This window comes from Oreochromis aureus, linkage group 9 (assembly GCF_013358895.1).
Source record: "Oreochromis aureus strain Israel breed Guangdong linkage group 9, ZZ_aureus, whole genome shotgun sequence".
Classification (NCBI taxonomy): Eukaryota; Metazoa; Chordata; class Actinopteri; order Cichliformes; family Cichlidae; genus Oreochromis; species Oreochromis aureus.
Window position 1 is genome coordinate 19,938,460 of NC_052950.1, and position 21,477 is coordinate 19,959,936.

The 21,477-nt window shown below is 41.0% G+C and overlaps 1 protein-coding gene across 13 annotated transcripts in view; it reads right to left on the reverse strand.

Moving 5' to 3' along the window:
- si:ch211-285f17.1 (sickle tail protein homolog) overlaps positions 1-21,477 on the reverse strand; it is a 115,955-nt gene that overhangs the window by 14,062 nt on the left and 80,416 nt on the right. For 11 of the 13 annotated variants that reach the window (XM_039616951.1, XM_039616949.1, XM_039616947.1 and 8 more), the window contains 6 exons: positions 13,574-13,769; positions 10,296-10,494; positions 8,923-9,016; positions 3,934-4,724; positions 2,301-2,405; positions 1,731-1,780 (listed from right to left, as the gene is read on the reverse strand). In XM_039616951.1, the coding sequence (XP_039472885.1) occupies positions 1,731-1,780; positions 2,301-2,405; positions 3,934-4,724; positions 8,923-9,016; positions 10,296-10,494; positions 13,574-13,769 (1,435 nt within the window). Of the gene's footprint in view, positions 1-1,730; positions 1,781-2,300; positions 2,406-3,933; positions 4,725-8,922; positions 9,017-10,295; positions 10,495-13,573; positions 13,770-20,820; positions 20,954-21,477 lie in introns of those variants that run through there. The other 2 variants (XM_039616954.1, XM_039616948.1) reach the window with 2 other exon arrangements.

Here is a 21,477-nt window from a genome sequence, read left to right on the forward strand (position 1 = left end):
TTGCAAAGCAGCTTGCAACGAGCACCAACTGTAGGTGGGCTAAAGCAATTTTAATACTGCACCTCACTTGATCGGGTTACTTGGTCTTTAGGTTTTGTTTACTAGGTTATATAGTTAGGGTGTTTGTTTTAGTATTTATGTTCTCCTGGTTCTTATCTAGGGGCCTTGTTGTTTAGTTGTTAACACATTTGCCTTACAAAAGACTTAAAAGATCGAGCCTGGGAGGAAACACAAATCCAGCCTCAGGGTTTCACAAGCTAGTACCGATAACAAGCCTGGATAAATGGGAGGGCATATTCATTTGCTGTGGTGACCCCTTGGGAAATAAACAGCTGAAATTACCTCATCTTCTAGCTCTTATCTATACACAGATGTGGTTCCATTTTTTTTCTTTTAACATATATGAATGCTATCAGGGACTGCAGTTACAGGATCTAAGTGCTCATCTTAATTATCGTGCATTGTCCTTTTTAAATAAACCTGAAACTAGTCATAAGGATATCAGCAGAGGTGTCAGCTGATGTGGGATGACAGTGAGGTCAGCTGAGCTTGACTTTGTGTCCTGTGTAGCTAAATTAAAACTGCATGCATTCAGTTTTACAGTAACATGTCTTTTCAAAAATGTGTGTCAATTAACCTGGAATCTTAGTTCACTATATAAATAGTTGAAGTAGGGCCAATTTTCTGGTAGAGAGCAGTTTCAAGGTCCGTGTATTTTCCACAGTAACTTGGAAATTCTTTCTGAAAGGACACATTTGTGCTGTGTTTTTATCAGAATTATGAAATGAATGGCTGTCACTGTATATTTGAGGCAAATGTCAAAACCATCTGCAAGAATGGATACCAGAAGAGGAAAGTACAAATTTTCTTGTGTAATTAAGAGCAGCCAATCCTTTAAACTCAAAAACAAAACAAAAAAGCAGTGCCCATCCATTTTAGTTAAGAGAAACTTACAAGTGCTCCCTAAATTCTTTTGACATATACCATGGCGCAGTGAAAGAACACACTTTTGTCTTTGTAATCCCCCAAATCTATTTACAGTGTGAACAGACCTGAACTACTGGTTACAATGTATATTTTGTCCATCAAAAGAAGTACACGCTGGGTGGTGACAATCAAGAAGCATGTGAGGGATTAAACGAATATCCTCATGTTTTTTCATGTTAGAGGCTGTCTGGCGAGATCAAAGAAGACCCTGTAACTTTTCTGATGTTTTGAAGATTTGCTCAAACACAGCATGACAAGTAAATCCCTCTGAAAACTACATACTCCATGAAATGTTTCTTGAGACACGAGCTTAGCTTACAAGACACATAAATAGCGTTGTGTTTTTGCTTCGCCACTGGTGAGGTTGCAGATCTTTTTATCAAGCTAAGGTCTGGCCGCAGAACGCTGCGGTGCAGAGATTGAATCGCTGAATCATCTTGGCAGGCTTGAGAAGTAATAGCATCTTGTTTTAAGTAGTGCTTTGAGGGGCTTGTGTTAGCTGCGCTGGCTCTCGTCTCTTAACTCCTATTAAACTGGATGAACCGGGTAAAGGAGTGCAAGGAAATATGAACTGATGACAAGCAAAGAAGCCTGACTTTGTTTTTCCTCCCTCCAGTGCTGTTCATTGCAGACTGCTGACTGACACTGATGTGTGGGCTTGTCTGCACATGATATTATGGCATTTATAGCAACTAAAAAAAAACAAAAACCCAGAAATCCCACATAATAGAAGAGATACTAACCTGAACTATGAGCACTGTGGGCTGGAGATGATGTCTTCGGGGGTCTCTCGCTGCAGTCAGAGAGAAATTTATCGGACAAGAGTTTGTGTAACAGAAATAAACAGCACTTTGCAGCACTTTAGATTTACAGCTCGATATTAGTAAGGACAAACAAGTTAAAATAAAGAATGATGGGGCAGACTGACAAACCAGAAAGGTTAAAATGATGTTAATGATGTTAACAAGCATCATCATCAGTGCATACAGTAGCTACATTCAAATTCACAGCAGACATTTTAGACTAGGTGTCAAGTAAACATTTCCAAACAATATAAATAAAGAAGAGAAAGAGCTGAAAAGCAGCCAGATGAACCATAGCGGCCATTTATCTAGAGGGCAAAAGGCTTCGATAACAGATTCACATTCAAACCGATTTCCTTTTTAGCAGACACTATTTTACCTGAGTGTCTGATATGGCCATTATAGAAGGGATAATTTATCCTTCCTCCTCTGACTGAATCACCAGGCTTTTCTTTTGAAAAGTCCATTTCACCCGATGCCTCCACTCTGTCCTATACTGTGATTGCTTACCTTAGAGGCTCCTTGGTGCCACTAGTGTTTGGGCCCTTTAAAAGTGCATGCTGAACAAGACCAGTCAAGCTGGCAATCTGTTGTTCCATAGCCTTCATTCGTTCTCTGCAGACACATCAAAAAATTCTGCTTTCAACACCGAGGCCTATTGGATATGACAGCTGCGACTGGAGCAAATATTAGCTCAGAATGAAAACGGGAGGGTTGTAAACAGAATAATCAATCGCTTTTAATCACCTAACCATGAAACGTTTTGCCATTTTGTGAGATGATTACACAGCAGAGATTTTTCCTTTGTTTTGGAATTGATTTGCAATATGCCACAAGTAAATGTTGTCTCTGGTAAATATGAATCGTTTCTGAATTACAAATAAAAAAAAATTTAAAAAACCCAAAAGCTCGTGTCCAAATGGAATAAACAAGACGGGCAAGTTCTTGAAAAGAAAACAAGCCTAAGCTTGACACCCAAGGTGCTTGGGTCATATTGTTTTTTTGACTGAGTCACATGTGGTGACTGCCAAAAAGAGAGTGAAAGGATTATTTGAACCATATGACACTGCCTTAAGAAAGCCAACACCGCAGGCAGGTGAGGGAACTGGTAACAGAACTACTTTTGCTTTATAAGATGTGCCTTATTTAGTGTGCCTTTGTCTTGTTTTGTCATTTATTTATGTTGTCTTGCTATTTATATTTCCTGCAGAGTCTGTTTGGAGCACCCACAATTTCATTGCACATGTACTATGACAATAAAGGGCTATTCTATTCTATTCATAATTTATCTTGAGGCACGGGGCACGTTAAGGACACGGTGCAGACACAAAGTCTATGTGAATACAACAATGACCACAATATTTTACACGAGTATATTCTATGACACCTACAGTTTATTTTGAAAGTGAAGTATGGTACTTTCCCAATCAAATTTCTTCACTCTTTCAGATATTCCCAGGGCATTTCTAATGGAGGTTTTGGGCTTCCCAGGTGGTCTGGCCTGATCTGCATGACTGGCCATTTCAAATACTTTTTCAACCTGGCCAGTATTTGCTTTGGGTTTCCAAATTACACACAGAGCCCATGTACCCTCCTTTCTAGTTAAGCATTGCTACGAGGCCAGCATCCCTCTTGCACCTTTTCTGTGTTTATGTACTCTCAGTCTGGGAAGACAAACCTAACCCAGGTACTAAAATATCTGGTAGATTAACTGAAACTGAATAGAGTCTGTAAGGGGTGTTCTTGTTTAAATATACACTGATTAATAGAGCTTTTAGATACTATCCTGTTTCACTAGTGGTAGCTATGCCTGGGCTTACACGCTCATCAACAATATCAGCTCCAGAATTCGAGTTAGCAAGATAAGCAAGAGCTGGCTATATACACAAACCAAACTCATCAAAATGTGCTTCATGTGCAGATCTTTATGCTGAAGACAGTGAGAGGGCAGATTATATTTATTCTTCAGGCATGGATGATGAAACAGAGTCAGACCAGGTACTGGAAAGCAGCAGTTCATGGTTAGGGTGACACTGGGATGCAGAGTTAGTCCATGCTCCCATGCAATGTCTCAGTAGTTATTTTGAACCCCCCCCCCTTCCCCAGCCTACTATATGCAACACTGTGTCCTCTGGTAGCTTACCGTGTCTGATGGTCACTGGCAGCTGGGATTGGCCCCTGGAGGTCTGGAACCACAGGTGAGCCCATGCTGTTCCGTGGCTTTGCCCCTGTTACTTCTTCCTTCCTGAAGGACTGGCGCACAGGCGAGCTTCTCTCCATGGTAACACTATGAGATGGCATGCCATGAGGAGGTCCACCATGGATGTCAATCATTCGTACCTCAGTCATCCGATGAGGGGACGGCGGAGGTGTCTTAGAACCCAAAGTCGGCAGCTGGCTGTTTCTGGACTTCTGCCTGTACAGAGAGGGGTGATCTATAGTGTCTGTAGGGCTAGGTCCACCATAAGAACTCGTGGAGCGGATGGAGGCACGGTGAAATCCCCCCATGGCATGCTCTGGACCATCAAGCCCAGGGCTGGGGTGTGGTCCATGTGCTGCAGCAATGCCCATTCGTCCCTCTTGGAGGAGGTATGGATCTGCGTACAAGCCCTCATTCCCCCTAGAAAGAGTGTGGCTCTTTCCAGCCATATCCTCATCTGGCTTGACATCTCGTCTCTCTAGGATGGCGCTGGGACAAGGAGAGTTAGAGCGGGCCGGTGGGTTGGCATTGGAGATTCTGTCCCTTGGGATGGTGGCGCTCCCAGGTAAAGAGCCCTGCCGTGGGCCAAATGGGATTCTGGAGGGGGATGGAGGCATAGAGTGGGGGGTTGGGGGGAGTGCTGCTTGCATTGGATGGTGTGACGGGGGAACCATTGGAGGATGTCTTAGAGGGGGCTGGCCATCACGGCCGGCAAGTGCCATTTCACTGTGCATCTAGAAAAAAGAAAGAAAAAAAAAATCATAAAAACACACAAAAAATGATTTAATACATATAATTACACAAAAAGTTCCTTTTGGCACTATAGCAGAAAAAAAATCTTAAATTAAAGATACATATTTCTGTCAACTTCAGTTACTTTTTACTTTGTGTAGGTCTTGTAACTTTAGACTGGAGCTGCCCTTAAAACAAAAACATCTATCTGTCTTACACTGTTGCTTTTCAAAGAAAATATACTGTCAGCAAATTTTTCCAGAAGTAGAAAATAGTTACACAATTCCTGGACACACAGCATATCACTCTAAGCCCTTGATATCGTGCCCACAGTCTTCCATATAAAACAATATTGCATGAAGAAGTACAAGTATATTCTCCCTGTTAAAAAAAAATTACACAGTTTCTGCTTTTTTAAAGAAGGTGAGGTTAAGTGTTGCAAATGCGCTCCAGGAGATTAGACTATGGCTTTCTACCAGAGGTTCATGCAAGCCTTCGGGGTTAGACAGTACCTTGGTTAATTTGCAACCGTATCTGTCGTTCTGAATAGCAAATACAGCCCACAGTTCTTCAGCTCAACCACCTTAAAGCTCTTTGAAGGCTAATGTGCAAAAACCTAACCTCAATTAATCGGAACGCCTTTCTTGGTTAAGGGATATAGAAGAATAGTCAGTGCAAAAGTCTTAAAGGTACACAGTGTTCAGTCTTTACATTACTTCCTCTACTTTTATTTTGACACCTTGCATAAAGCAAGACTGTGTTTTGCTTAACGAAAAAAAAAGAATTAAATTATTTCCTCTGCAAACAAAAAGTTACTTGATATGCAACATGCACCCTTGGCCAGCCATGCAGTGAAAGCAATAATGAAAACTTGATATCGGCTCAGAAAGAACAAGCAACAAAACAATAAGAGTCATTTCATTCTAGATTGGGTTTTCTTTTGTTTGTTTGTTTTTCCTTTTCCTTTTTTTACTGAATTAAACATGTACAAGCACATTTGAAACCTAAATTATAAACACAGATAGAATTCATGGATAAGTGATGGTTTGGCTGCGATAACACTCTCCTACAGGGTGTCACAAGGAGGTATGAATCTAATCTGTTTTCCTGTCTAACTTTCTTTTCCCGTCAAACACACGAGCTATTGTTTCTCCGACGTATGACTCACAGGTCTCACCTAAAAGACAAGACAAGTCAAAAACGTAACGCAAAGTTTTTTTTTAACTTCAGGTAGAGGTTTTGTCTTTTCAGTCTCGTCGTTATTTATTACTTCCCAGAGTGCCAACAAAGATTAGCACAGTGAGGTGAACAATAAAGTGGGTGTGACCCTTGTGTGTGCCGGAGTAGGTGTGTGCATGTGCATGAACTGGAAAACAACAAATGGACTGAGAGTACAGTAACAAAAGAGCTCAGGCTTGGCTGTGGTGACAACAGTAAAAAGAAAGAAACTTTGTAGCAGGGAAAGTTCACGCAGCAGTAAATATGACTGAAACAAGTCCGACCAAGCAGCAAAACACACAACACAAGACTTCAGCGCAAAGAGCCACTGCAGATCGTCACGAAACCGTAAAGACTTCTACTTCTTACGGTGCACACGCTCATAAAAAAAGAAAAGTCGTCCTCGTGTGGAAATTTCTCTGGAGCCCTAAATAACATCTGACTGCTTTTCCAATTCCTGCAAAGCCATATAAGAACAATTTTAGCCAAAAGGCATCAGCTCTCAATCCCAAACAGATGTTGCACCTTTGAAACACCGACCAAAACATCTAAAAATATCCCTACAATACAGAGATCTCCCTGCTTTGTGACAAAACAAAGAAGTAGAAGTTCAAAAAACAAGCACACACGAAACCATATCAGGCAAAAAAGATGCAATTTATCTCCCAGACCTTTTTTCCCCCCCTTTCTCCATCATTCTCTTAAGCTTCCAATTATGAGAGCGGCATGTCTAGTAGGAGTTCACAAAAGTTGCCTGAATCTCTTGGCCTGTCAGAGTTGGAGCGAGTTTCCCGACTGATTCACAGACGTTTCAGAGCCTCACAGCGAACAAAGCAGGCCAGATAAAGAAGAGCCGTGCAGCAATGTTCGTGAAGAAAACTGTAAATATTTAAAGAGCTGATTGAATGGCTGAGTGTACTATGCGGATGTGCTGTAGGGCACTAAATGGTGTTGGTGAAAGAAAACACTAATTATTAGAATTGTAAGTTGACACAAGATGAGCTGTCATCTTTTTTTGGACAAAGACAAAAGAAAAAACTGGTGGATTGTTCTTAGGAGAGCAAATCAGAGGCTAGCTAACAACTCAGCTATGTTTCCAAAACATCTCCTCAAGTGGTGTGTACATAATGTCTCTGTCGACAGCCTCTGTTGACTATACTGTATGATTACAAAGCAAAGCTTGAGGCACCATCCCATACATATATAAATATATGTATCAGTAAAGATTAATGAGTCAAACTTTTGAAATGCAACTGCAGGCGAATTAGTTGACAGCCTGAAGTTTATCAAGTTATGTGTCCATTCATGTGTACATCTATCCACCTCGTATTAATTGCAGCAGTTGTTTTTATAACCAGAGACAGCTCTACGTAAGTTTCGTTTGCCAGAAATTTTCAAATCAATAGCCGAGATGACTGCAGATCTCAATTTGAATCAGATCTGAGGCCTGGCATCCCTGCAAGGCGAGGGCATTCTCTATGGCCCAAACAGATGTGAGGTGCACCTTCAGTGAAACAGTGTTTGAACAGGTGCTAATTAAGCCGTAGTGCCACCCTTTTTTTCTTTGTGCGGCCAATTTTCTATTTCCTCATTAAAAGAGGTTGAATTTTTAACACTGCCAAGAATAGAGAGGCTGATTAAATAATAAGTCGAAAACTGTGTTGAGTGTTAGAGCTTTTCAATATGTTTGTAAAGGAAGGGATGTTTGCCAACAGCTTAACAGCTTGCTTGATGCGCAGCGCTTTCATCAGCCTCTGTTGTTGTATAGAAATAAAGCGACTTGACTGCAATAGAAGCAAACTCTTGAGTGGGAATCAATAAATGGCATTTTAGGTAGTTTTCTGTGGTGTTTACACTTAAAACACAACCCCACAGCCCTGCTCTGTATCTGGGTCAACTGCTGCTGGGTTAAAAAAATGACAGCAACAATCTTTTTTCTTTTACTTTATGTTAGCATTGCACTGTGTTTGCATAGGAACCTTTAAGAAGTTGCTTCATACATTTCAGTTCATCGAGTTCCCAGCTCAATTTTTTTTTAACACCTGCAGTTTCGACGAAAACCAAAATTTTAACAACAACAAAAAAAGAAGTTGGGGAAAAACTTCTCTACACAATTGGAGTTTTTCTGCTGATGTGCTTTGAAACTTTTAAGCTCTCAAAGTGAGATTCCCCTTTTCACTTTTTCAGTATCTTATTTAGCCATCTTTTTTTTTTTTTTTTGAAGAGCCGTCTTTTATTCGCCTCCCTTTGAAGGACCCGATTGGAGAAAGTCAGCAACTTGCCTGTCAGCAGCAAAGAATAAAAAAGAATTTCTGCAGCACCTCAATGTCACTGTGGCATCTGAATGAAGAGCTCTTAAAACCATCACCTTAGCTGCCTCATCACTCCTTTAAACTTAACCAATTTCACTTTAAACTTAGGTGATCATACGCAGCACTGCATGTAGTGTTAGTATAGCGGGGGTTAATATTTAAAGCAATGCAATTGTGCCAAAATGCTAACTGTAAATCTGTAGCAGGCAGACGGACAAAGCGAGGATAGATGACTGGTCAGCGCAGATTAGAGGAGCGGATCTGAGGAGGAACAGTAGACGAAAAAATCTCTTTGGGGGTTTTAGTTTGTTACATCAGCAGGAAATAAACAAGATAGAATCAGAATAAAAGAAAAGAGATTAGAGCAGATATTGGGAGGAAGAATTCAGAGAGGAAATAGTCCTGAGAGCTGAGTCCAATTGTCCCTTAAACAAGTCGCACCAGAGCGTGTAGAGGAGGCCCAAATGCAGGCCCCTGGGAGAACAATACAAGACCCCCTCTGAAGAGATTAACAAGAGGCAGGGGGACATTCCTTCCCTTTACTGCATACAAGATGTGAGAAACCGGAGACCGGGCTCGCTATTCTATCTGCAGCAAATCTTTTCTCTACTCAGCTGCCGCTTTTAATGAGACAATTTCACTGCTGTGCTATGGACAGTAAAGTACTCACCCTGACATCGCCATTGGCAGGTCGGGGTCCATGGTTGAATGCCTGTGCTGGATCTTTGTGGTAAACCTTCAGGCAGGAGTGGTCTGTGATGTTCCTGTAGGAGGAAGAGGTGCTCAGTGGTAAGAATTTAGCCCAGATATCGCCATCAGACAGCGGCCGATCCTGCCTCAGCCGGGTTCTCTGTAACAGCCCCACCAAGGGCACATACCCCGACAGAGGCTCTGACTGTTCGCTACTATCCGACATTCCCTCTAAATATTCAAAATCCATAAAAATATTAACTAATACTATCTTGCTACATGAACTGAGAGCACACCTGTCGTTTCATGTCCTGGGCTCAATTTAACTATGGCATTATAGTCGCTCGTACAGCCCTTAAGCTATGACGAGACAATTTTTTTTTACAGCCCTGATAAAATATTACTCACAAAGTACACATTGCACTTGAGCAGGAGCTCTAAAGGCAAAGGGCAAAGTTCATATGCCTTCAAGAGTAAAGCCTTTCCTTCTGAAAAACAACTACAACAAATGGCTGCCTACTTTCTCAGAAGACAGAATCTGCTGTATTACTGATAAGACATGCAGGTGAATAGCAACTGGTATGTATGTTTATAAATGAAGCACACAATGCTTTTGCTTTAAAAATGCAAAAAAACAAAGCAAATATTTCTTAAAGATTTGCAGAGTCAATTTTTTTCATTGAGACTGGCAACAACCACCAGGAAAGGTATCAAAGTCAGCTAAAAGTAAACCTCAGTTTGTTTACAGTTAATGCTCTTTTTTTTTAACTTTCCCTTTAACATTGAAGGAAAAGTGGAAGTGAGCCCATTTCCTGACCAGTGACATTTCCTGTTCAGGGAGAGCTGAAGAAGGAAAAGGATGGAAAGTGTTCACAGTGGGTAAAAGGAAATAGGTCTATCCGATGTCCTCACATTGTTCCATAATAATGTTTGTACAGGATCAACATTGCATCTGACCAATTGCATTGTTATGATGTCATAGCTTTGTGACTTGGGGAAAAAAACTGCTGATGTCTACTCAGGAAAAACATCCAAAAAGGGGGGCGGTTAGGGTCAGGGTTAGGTTTGAGGGTTAGGATGTGTCGTGGTTTGGGTTAGGGTCAGGGGACTATAGTTACGGTTATGGGGTTATGGTTTGGTGTGTCATGTGACGCTGTTTCCATGTCGTAAAACTTTGACATCACATGTGATTGGTCACTTGCAACATTAGTTATATCGATCCAGGAGCAACACCAACACGAAAATATCAGATCGACCTAAGGAAATAATAAACACAGTATGCGATGCCAAATGCATGCTCCCGATCCGTTTCTGTTACCATGTTTATCACATGCAAACACAGTGCATCTTTACCTGACATCAGCAAGTTCGTAGTACACGTTCCTCATGTCGTCTTTGACGTACACGGCAACACTGGGTGACTCCAACATCTTCATGTTGAGCTGCTGCGGGAAGGCACTGACAAAGAGAGCTCTGATTGTGTCGATGCTGGTGATCTCATTGGGCATGCGAATCTGTTTGGTCTCGTCTCCGTACTGCAGGTACAGTACACCTAAAGGCAGGAAGCAGGGAGACTAGGTGATTAGTCCTTTCAAATGTTTCCTGTGACTAAGACAGCCCTATTTGAATTCCATAACTTTCATTAGCAGTGACGCATTGTTTCACTCCCATATGTTTTCTAAAGGCCTGAAGAATTTCAGCCCTGCGTGCAGTGTTAATCTGTCAAGGCAAATAGAACATTTCACACAGTTCACTGACATTGTGTCGGTGTTATTTCAATTACAAACCAGTGGTCTGCTTTTACTGTTGAGCTACTGTATAGAGTACTGACTGTGCAAAGAATGCTCAATATATAGCAGTAAAATCACCATTTGGGCTTATGTTATTTCATGTTAGTGCAGTAAACAATGCCAAAACTATAGTGGTTAAACAAAAAGGGACGCTTGTAGAAGTTTGGGTTGGTTTAAAACCACCTTCAATGGTGAAAAAAATAAAAATAAAATCAACATCTAACAGCATAATTCCAGCCTTGTAAAAAGAGTTGGCAAGGGCCCATGTGACACGTCTGGTCATGGCCGCTCAGTGCAGATTACTGGCCAGACTCAAATTTTCAAAAGTTCTGTTTTTTTTTTTTTTTCTTCTTTTTTTGTTTTGGTGCAATTTGGATCAAGTCCTGCACAGTCCCGAACGGATAAGAGAGTCATTATTTTTGCTCCTGAATTGGGCTTCAGCATTTATTCTCAGTTGAACTGTTGCTTGGAAAGCATCAAAAACAAAAGTGCATGAATGTAATCATGTTGTGTGCAGGTTTTTGCTAAATATTTCTAATGCACTGCACTGAATCTTTTGCTCATCTCTTGCTAATGCTGCACAGGATAAATTATTTGGTACAGGCAGTGAGCTTGGTGGGGGGGGGGGGGTCAGGAAGAGAGGACAAAACTAGGGGTGGATCAGTACAAGTTGTGCATCAAACAGACCAAAGCTTGAACCTCTGAACCCTGGGTGTGGCATTTGTACTGTGCTTTAGAAAAACAGATGGCTCTTGAACAAAATTTATGGACACGCCTACAGAGCAGTTGTATAAACAGTGCTGGGGGGGAAAAAAAACAGAAAAAAAAAACATTTCTATTTTCAATCTGCGATTCATTACCTCAAACGGCTTTGTGCTGATCTTCACAGGCAATCAGTGGCAACAATAGAACGTAATGAAATGATCAAAGCAGTTCAATCAGCTCGTGTTGTTGTTTTGGTCATATTTCATAAGAAATCATCCAAAATGTCACATTTCATTAGCTGCAGAAGCAAAAGACGCGACGTGACTCATTTCATTGTCACTTGTGCATTTGTGCACTGGAAATAACTTGCTTTAAGGAGAGGAGGGTTTGGTTTTACTTGGTGTAACCCCATAAAAGGAGCTAGCCAGTAAAAGCTACCAGATGTTGGTGAAATATTATACAAGATCCTACATGCACCACGAGACAGAGTGAGACAGAAAGTGAGAGAGAGAGGGCAAATCCAGGAAATAAAATTGCTGAGTCTATCCATTGCTTTCTCTCTCTGGTCTGTCTGGGTTCCTGTGTTGTAAAAACTCAACAAAGTGCCCATTTGCAGAATAAATTCATCTTTCCCCTGAGAGCTGTTATGTTAACGGTTGTCTAGTTTTCATCCAGATGTTCGCAACTAGGGCGAAAGAGTTTGATGACAAAGCACCATTGATTGAGATTGCATCGTGCACACCTCTGTACTTTAAAGTTACTCTTATTTGCTATGACAAAGTTGAATAGCTCAGTTTTAACAACTGCATTCCTGAGCACCTGGTTTCACTGAGGACTGGAAACAAATAGCTAGCGGGTTTTTCTGACCAAATGGGCACAGTTTTTCCACATCTCTCCAGTAAGACACAAAAGTCTAAAACAAATAAAGTCTAGAAATATATGCTCATCGCAGCGATTGAAATGCAGCGAAAAGGCAGACGACTAATACAGCCGCAAAATACAGACTTTGAAATTCAATACACTTGATGCCACACTTAAGGATGAATTTGATACTCACGTTTGAGGTTTTAAGGAATCCCTGTTTTTCTGCTCGCTGTTAAGATGCTCTCAAAAAGCTAGAAGCTACTACAGCAAAAAGATACTTAAAAGTCCCAAATGTCCGCTGGGACCAAGCGAAGCGTGTGCCTGTCTGTTTGTGTGTGTGCATGTGTGTGAGAGGCAATGGTGGGAGGGACAGTGTTGTGAAGTGGTGCCCCCCACCCCTTTTTTTCTCCTCCCCTTTTTCCTCACACCATAACCCCCCACTGTCCTAACACTCTGTCTTGATGTTTTTGATAGAAAGACAGAGAATGATGGGACATGTGTACGTGCATGTGTAGGAAAACTTTTCAGACAAAGCAAGAGGTACTACTGGCACCGGAAAGGAATACGACACCCTGCAGTTTCATTCATTTTCACTTTGGTCAAAAGTCTCTCAGATGCTTTCCTATTATCCCGTGGCAGATGCCTCGCCGAGTTGTGAGCTGTGCTGACGCTACACTTTGTTTGGAGAGTTTTCTAAGACTTTGCATCCCTCTCAGCCAAACGCAGCCACCTAATTCTGCACAACTCTGAGCCTTTCCTGCATATGTATGCAAATGTAGCACCGTGCACGTTGATAAGACGACCCGTTTCTAATCCTGTCAATACCACGATGGCACACTGTGGATGCTTTCCTCCTATCTTTTACTACAGAAGAAATGAATACTAATTAAAACAAAACTGTGCGCTCAGGTTGAGAAAGGAGGAAGGGTGGAGACTAGCAGACGGATGGAGTGAGAGGAACAGATTTGGACTTTTAGTGAAACAATGACATCATACTATGGTTAGGAGCTATTACAAAGAGTTCTTGAGTTATGCCAAGGTTATGCTAAAAGAGCGTGTCAAACATTACTAATGCCAGTTAATGCTATGAGTCTTTAACAGGGCAGATACAGGAACTTCCTTATAGCAAATTTATTTGGGGATTTTGAAATACAATGTTACAAGATTGTCAACTGAAGCCTTTCATGATCAAGCCTAATCCAGGGAGAAAGGTATTTTCTCAAACTAACAGAACTGCCATCAACGCAAAAACTAATATAACATCCAGCATACCTAGTGAGCGGTCCTTTGTCTGATTGGTCGATCGCACAACAGGCAGGCTGGCACGAACCCGGCTGCCACGGGTGAAGGTTGTGGGCGCTTCAGCCTCAGACATGGTGTCCAACGATTCCAGGGAGGCTAAGGACAGGTGGTCGACCTGGTCGCCGATACTGTGCTGGGTGCTGGCGCCGTGCTTTGGGCTTCTGCTCTGAAATGGGAGCACATGGAAACAACACCGTAAGAGCAATACCCTGTACACAACTGTACACGAAATGATACTTTACATGCTTTAGTATTACATTCTCTCAAGGACACAACAAAAAAAATATTTTTTTCACAGTATAAGAAACTTCTTTGAGTTATGATGCACTTAGTGGAGCAGAAATAGCACTTCTTGACAATGTCAGGTGTGCCGTGAGTCACACGCATTCTTTGCGAAGCGAGAAAAAGAAATCTTTGATGGTGACTTTGACTGCAGCAACACACACAAAACTATGAGTCTACTCATGCAAATGTGCAACAAAGTGTTAATACAGTGTGTGACTTACACATGTTAACACTCAAACCTTTCTGCACTATTCCCCAAGTACCTCATAGCCCTGAAAGTTACCAAATGTGAGGACATTTCTAATTGCACTACAGGATCTTCTGCTGCTATTAAATACACACCCACAGGTATGCATGCTTACTAAAAGCACCAACACCCTAAAGGAGTTCAAAGAGATTCCTAAAATGTTGTTCCAGAAAGAGAAATTTCTACTAACCACTGATTAAACATCAGAACTTGTGTCATCAAAACGTGAAGATCAGTTCACTTCTCTGTAATCATATCTGCATGGCGTGGCATCCTCGAGCTAGGGATACAATAAGAAGATCTGTGACCTGACTCCTGAGCCCAGTGAGCTATTGTGCGGTGAGGTAAGGTGAGCTCCACCTCAGGGGGAAAACTCTGAACACTGGGCTCTTTATGAAATTGCTCCCCTTTCTGGCATCAAAAATGGTGATGTAAAGCCATAGCAGATGAAGACACAAGACTACCAGGTCAGGTCCTTTGGGTTATCTTGAACAAGCCAGCCTGCACATGCTGCTGTTATCTCACACTCATACTCGCAAGGGCAAATAAAGAATTTAAGTAATAAGTGCAGTTGACATTTATAGCCAGATGTAGTTTAGCCTGACAGCCAAGGCTGGCTGACAGACAGAGACAGGGCAGACACTGAGAGACAAGGGGGCACTTGGGTTTAGGAACATGGTCACAAAGCGGATGTTAGCGAGTGCGCGAACATGGTCACACAAACACAATATCTGACAACACCGCAGTATGATGCAGATAAGATAAAAGGCTGACTAACTCTGTGGGGCAATTGGATTTTCATCAAATACCTCTGAATGTCAAGCTCAGAGTGAAGGGAGGAGAGCATGGCCTGTAACGACTGATGGAAGAAAAGAGGAGAGAAGGAGAAAACAAAAAAGCAAAAAGCTTAGAAATGCCAGTGGGAGGTTGAAATGGAAAAGAAATGTTCATCCGACAAAACAGAAGAACCATGGAAACGAATCAATGTCGACGGCAGGCCATAGAACAGAGGAATGAGGCTAAGTGCAAAGACAGCCTAAGTGCAAAAGTTAAACATAGTCTAAAAAGTTAGATTGTATTTACTTTAAATCATCACTTTTTATATGCTTACGCTTGTTAAAATTAGCATTGACGTGATAATCCTACAAATCCTACCTCTTAAAAATGTCTACAATAACATTAATTGCAGCCATTTATATAATGCCATATCCTTTAAAAAAAGACCATTTAAGTTCATCAAACTTCACATCCATGTGTGATAATTGCTGAGTCAGTATGCAAGCTTTTTTCTGAAGTACCGTCACGGCAGCTGGGCAAATTGGTGAGCCGCAACTCAACTTTTATAATTCCATTAAAATACGTTTATACTGCAGGACTCAGAGATTTAAAGTAATGAATAAAAATGTAGTCTTATTTTGTTAATACATGATGATAGCCACTTAAATAATAATAATAAAAAAATACAGAGAGGTCACACACAGTTGGGATGTCACCTGAAACCAGTCATGTGTCTGGAATTTAATCTGACCACTGAATGATACATGACCTTATTCACTGTTGGTGGCCCTCCCACACTGCTTCTCATATGCTACTGTGTCACCCCTGGGAGTGTTGAATCATTTTGGCTTCTTCCATCACCTGCAGGTAGTAATTATGTCAGAGCGGTCTGGCAAAGTAATCCAGTGTTTTCTAAAAATACTGAAGTGGAGAAAGCGGCAGCCACATTCAGACTTTAACTTTAAGTTCCCTTAATGATCACATTTCTGAGTTGGCTGTGCGAATTTATAGCGTGGTTTCAGATGTGCTTGGCCATGAGGCTGATATCAGTAAACAAAAACTTAAATTACTCATAGTTTTGGCTGGAACTCAAAATGTAGGGGAGTAGAGGAAGATTAGATCATTTTGTTCTTTGCTGTAAGTTAGTTAAGAAGAGTGACTACCATACAGAGTGTTTCCTCCTTGATTCAAAGCTTTATGCTAAGCTAAGCTAAGGTAAGCTAAGCTATGCTAAGCTAAACTCCTCCTGGCTCCAGCTACGTATTTAATTAGAAGGTCCTTAAACTATTAATTTAAATGATAGAAAACCAAAACTATAGTTAAGGTAAGAAAACATCATTTTTGGTACTTACTGTATATATTATATATATATATTTTTAAATACAAGCACATTTAGCCACAATAAGCTATAGCAATATGGCTATAGTGCAGTAGAGTGTCAAACATTAGGCCTATGGGCAAGAACCAGCCTGCCTGAGGGTTTAAATGTGTCTACTGGGTGGCACATTAAGGTAAGACATACTTTATTTATCGCAAAATTTAACATATTACTCTGTTTCTGTGTAACTGAAGAAAACATACATAAGCAGGGATTTTCCATCGACACCACTGTAGTATCACGTTTATGATCATTATCTTTATTGAATGTGAGCGTGAATGAATAACTGTTGTATGAAAAGCGTATATAAACCAATCATTATTATTATTATTTTAACAACATGCCAGTTCATTTAATTAGTCCTTGCTTTCTACTTTTGTCTTTTTCTCCCTGTGACTTGTGAGTTAATTAATTTGATAAGTGCCAATCTGGCTGAGGAATCTGTTTAAAGTGATTTTTATTTTTATGTTTCAATAAAAATAACAATAACTGTTTCACAGGAAGAACTTATGTGATATATATTTGCATTATTTTAATTTCCTCCCTCACCTTATTTACTTGGCAGTATTGTGCCTTAAATTAATGGGACAGGATCACACTGAAAAAGCAGTTAACTTCAATTGAAGCATAGGGGCAAAAGTTTTAGAGCCAGAATGATTCAGGATTTTAAGGATCGATACTGATATTTGGTGCTGTTTTTTTTTTTCATTCAGACACACAAAACATAAACAGTATTCCCTAACAAAACTTGTGTGCAGTTGTTTATTTATTCGTTTACGCTCTACTGGTTGTTGCATTTGTGCCATTCCAAACAAGCATGCTGCTAAAACGGAAGTTGCAGATTGCCTCGTGGTCAACAAGCAACTCAACACTGATAACATGGTTGAATGGTGTTTTTCCTGTCTCTTCTTAATTTTTTAGATTTTCATTTATCAACCATTATAAACGTTGGATCTGATAGACCGTCGAATATCTGCCGATAATTTCAGGCCCTCAATAAATCGACCGGGCTGTGGAAGTATTACACCCTATTCAGTGACATAAACAGTATCCATGGCTCGTCATACTCAAGATAAGATCTTTAAACAATGGTTGCACGTTTTTTTGTCACAGCAGCAGCATTTCTTTGCAGTGACAGTAGACTACCTTGACTATGCAAAAGAAGAGACATCATTAAATTGACATCCAAAATGAATCTCATTCACATGGAAGTCATGCTTCCTTCTTTACACTATACATAGTGGATAATGCTGGGATGGCACACCCCTGATAGTACAGAATCTAAAAAAAAGAAAAGGATATTTATTGGATATGAACTCAAATTTTACTTCTAAAGGAAAGTTGTCTTATTTAAAATGCACTTTTTTTAATTTCAAGAAAATGTTACAATGGGTACAACGTGACAGTTATTGCACGGGAGAGAAAGGCTGTTAAAGCGAAAGGAGTCAAACATAACGATGGAGAAAATTGCAAATGAGACCTTCTACCTCCCTGTGGAGAGGTGAGGTAATTAAGTTAAACCACTCCACACCACTCCACATCTGACAAATGAGGTGTCTCCTCAAAAGGTTAACAGTTTAGTTCAGATTAACTTCTCCGTCTCTTTCTCCCTCACTCCCTCACTTGCATACGTGCATAGATTTGCAATTCAACACAAAATCTGTACGTATCATATCGTCCTGAAGTATTTGAGCCACAGATGCTTCCTGTCCAAGCTTGCCCCTTCCTGCCTTAAGGGCCACATGTGAAAACCACAGACCGCCCGCTGATTAGCAGTATAAAACCTGCTTCTACCCACACTTACCTATAGTACATTACACAGCAGCAATCTCCCCTCACTTCAGTCAAAACCAAACGGCCTGTGATTCTGCTTTTTCAGCAGCGACTGCCTCTGTACACCACATTGGGTCTGACAGCTATGATGAATGTGAAACTGAGACACCAACATTAGCTCATACACAGGAACATGACAAGTCATAAACTGATGAAAAGAGCCCCTTGGGAAGAAACGTGTCTAGAAAATTAAGCTCGAATCTGTCAAAGAAATCAGAAAATGTCGACTTCAACGACGGCTTGGTTGTCTGGTGCTGCAGCCAGTGTCAGCGGGCTGTTTTTCCTTTTTCTTTTTTTGAAATTAAACCTGTGTCAAATAGTCATCATGATTAGAGTATGTTAGAGCAGCTCTAGAAATAACTCAGTGGAATTTGCCTCATCTAAATGCTGATGTTGTGTGGCTTAGAGCCTTTTCCTCAGGCTCTTGCTGGAAAAAAAGAACTGTCTTGAACACTACTTGCTGGAGCTTTATTATATTAAATGGATGTCAAAAACTGTACAGTGTGGGCAAGCAATAATTAGGCAAACAACCATGCTTGCGGAGAAAATAGATGCAAGATAAAAGTGTTTCAGTCAAACTCTGTCTGTCCCAGTGTGTGTGTGTGTGTGTGTGTTTGAAAGCCAAAGAAAGACGGATACAAAGAGAGACTCAGTGCGTGCATGAGTGAGTCAGGCCATTGTTCCAGAAAATCTGACCCGAACCCAGGACATCCTGCAAACATTTATGCAACAGTGGTCTGACAAACAGTATGTTGTCATGAGAAAGCAAGCGTTGGCCTGCATGTCTACATTAACAAAATACATGTAATATTCAAACTTTATAGGTCAGTGCTCTTTCATACCATGCCCTGTATACTTCACTTGATTCACTTTTCACTATAGTTCCACCTCGTGATCATGCGTGTACAGTGTGGGCGCTTTTCACTGTAACCCGTCTTGATTATTGCAATGCTACTTTCACTGCAAGGACAATGTTACATGATTTCACAAAGCAGAGCAGAATATGTTATATCACGCTCCCCCGGTCTTAGTCTGACAGGTTGACATGCGGAGTTGAGCTGGGGCGATTAAAGTAAATTACAATTGTTAAGAATAATGGCAGCCACCATCAGGGTCTTACTGTGTCATTCACTGAGATTTAAGTATAGATATGGTCCAAAAATTGCCATACACCACACCTGCTGCCAGTCCACACAAAGCCCACTGATTGGAGCTTGACTTCTTATAGAATCAACATGGTGTTATAATAGCTTAGCCTAGCTTTCACCTTAAAAACAGGGGTATTAGTCTGCTTTCCCTGTAGTCATGGTGATCATTTTCCCCTTTGGGCTGCATAACATTGGAGATCTTTAAAAAAAGACACAATGCAGGTTTCACAAGCATCCCAAAAAGCCAAAGACGACCCGTCTGTGGATGTATTAACTTAAACAACATCCACTACCAGGGTCCGACTACAATAGTGTTCATTCACACGTCATGTCCTATGTAAACAAACACAAAGAATGCACACAGGCAACCAGAGGAACAGGTTTCATTCACTCGTTCTATACTTCCTTGCTTGACATGAAAGAATGTAAACATGAGAGTTGAGGTTGAAGCTTTAAACACAAACTCGACTGTTGTGAGCACAGCTTTCCACTTAAGATGCTAATTTGGCTTGAGCTCTGGGGAGCAGAACTAGAGCCAACTGTAATTACCTGGTCCGATCTGCATGGCAGACGACGGTGGCTCGGTGTACTGTTAACCCTCTCTCAACTCATTCTGATATCTCGCTTATAGCACCAAGTCTGCCATTGTTGATACGATAGGAATGAATGTGTAGTAAAACATAATCAAGAAAAGAGTTCAACAATGGAAGCGCCAAATTGTCAGAGCTAATTAGCAAACGTGAGTCAAAAACTTAATGCCGCTGCAGTTCTACACAACTCCGAAGCATAAAGCCCCTGTCAATCAGCTGGTCAGCTCTCAGTCTGTATGTCTGTGGACAGACCATCACCCTTTGTCTACCTTAGCCTAAATGACATTATTCCAAAATCCCCCAGTCATCCATTCCTATTCACTGCTACCGAATCCCTCCCTCCCTCCCACCTCTGATGCATTCCTCCTCTAATCCCCTCATCAAAATCCCCAGATGACCTTTTCAGAGATGGTTATATTTGTTGATTGTTGCATTCATTTATAGCATTAACAGCTGACCATGGAAGTGTGAAAAGATAAGATCCTACTACTTTAAAAAAAAGTTCCAAAAATGTATATGCAAAACAGTAACCTTGACTGTTACCATCTCGTTCATAAAATATTACACCGAAAAATCAAATATAACCACAGTGCACTGCAGGATGATTATCTCTTACACCACTTGGGACATGCTGGACAACAGCTGAGCAACACTCCCCAACTGATTTTATCTGCTCACACATATACAAGTGAGCCAGGGTTATCACTAGCAGACATCGCCCTCTCCACTGAATAAGCAAGGTTAAAAAAAACGGCAACTCTGCGCAACCCATCAGAAGTAATCGGCAATGTGTGGTCATGAAGTAGAGAACGCCAACTTCACGAGGTTGTTTCGTGTCAAATTCGTTTAGTTTGCATACAAGAATAAAAGTACAGATTTAGCTAAATGAATATGATCAAGCAAAAATCAAGTTCCATATTAAATTTTAAAAAATAAATATATATAAAGACAGCATTTACCATGCTTCAGAAATGACAGTCTTCTTCCAAAGGTGACTTCCATGAGAGACTGGAAACTCCCTGGCCTAAGGGAAACAGGGTTTCTTCCTCCAGTGTTATTCCAGCTCTCGAAGCACTCAGTACAACTGCCCTGTCCAGCTTCCTTCTCTTTCTGTTGTACCTCACAGCGGATGCCCCCCCACGCCCAGTCCAATGCACACACTCTCCCACATCCCTAACGATCCAGCAACACAATACAAACACGCACAGTCCACACCAGGCGGACAGCAGGGGGAAGCCATTGTTTTTCTGTGTGCTTTTTACATTTGTGTAACACTAAGACTGTATCGGAGAGTGAAGGACATCTGCACAAGTCATGATGCTCAATATTTCTTATTTTCAGGCCATTCCAACATCTGAGGGGTGCAAAAGATCGGATTATTCCTGCAAACAGCTTTAAATTCCATGATGTTTCCATTTTGAGATAAAAAAGAAAAAACACTAAATACATTTATCTTAAAACAGCAGCTTAAGCATAAACTCTCAGCCCAATCTCAGCTTCCATCGCACTGCCTGAGGGTGCGACTGAAGACAGAAAGATGACACTTGTGTCTCAAGGAGATAAGACCCTTCTCCTAGGATCTCGAGGGCTCGGCAGGCCCTTATCCAGTAGTATAA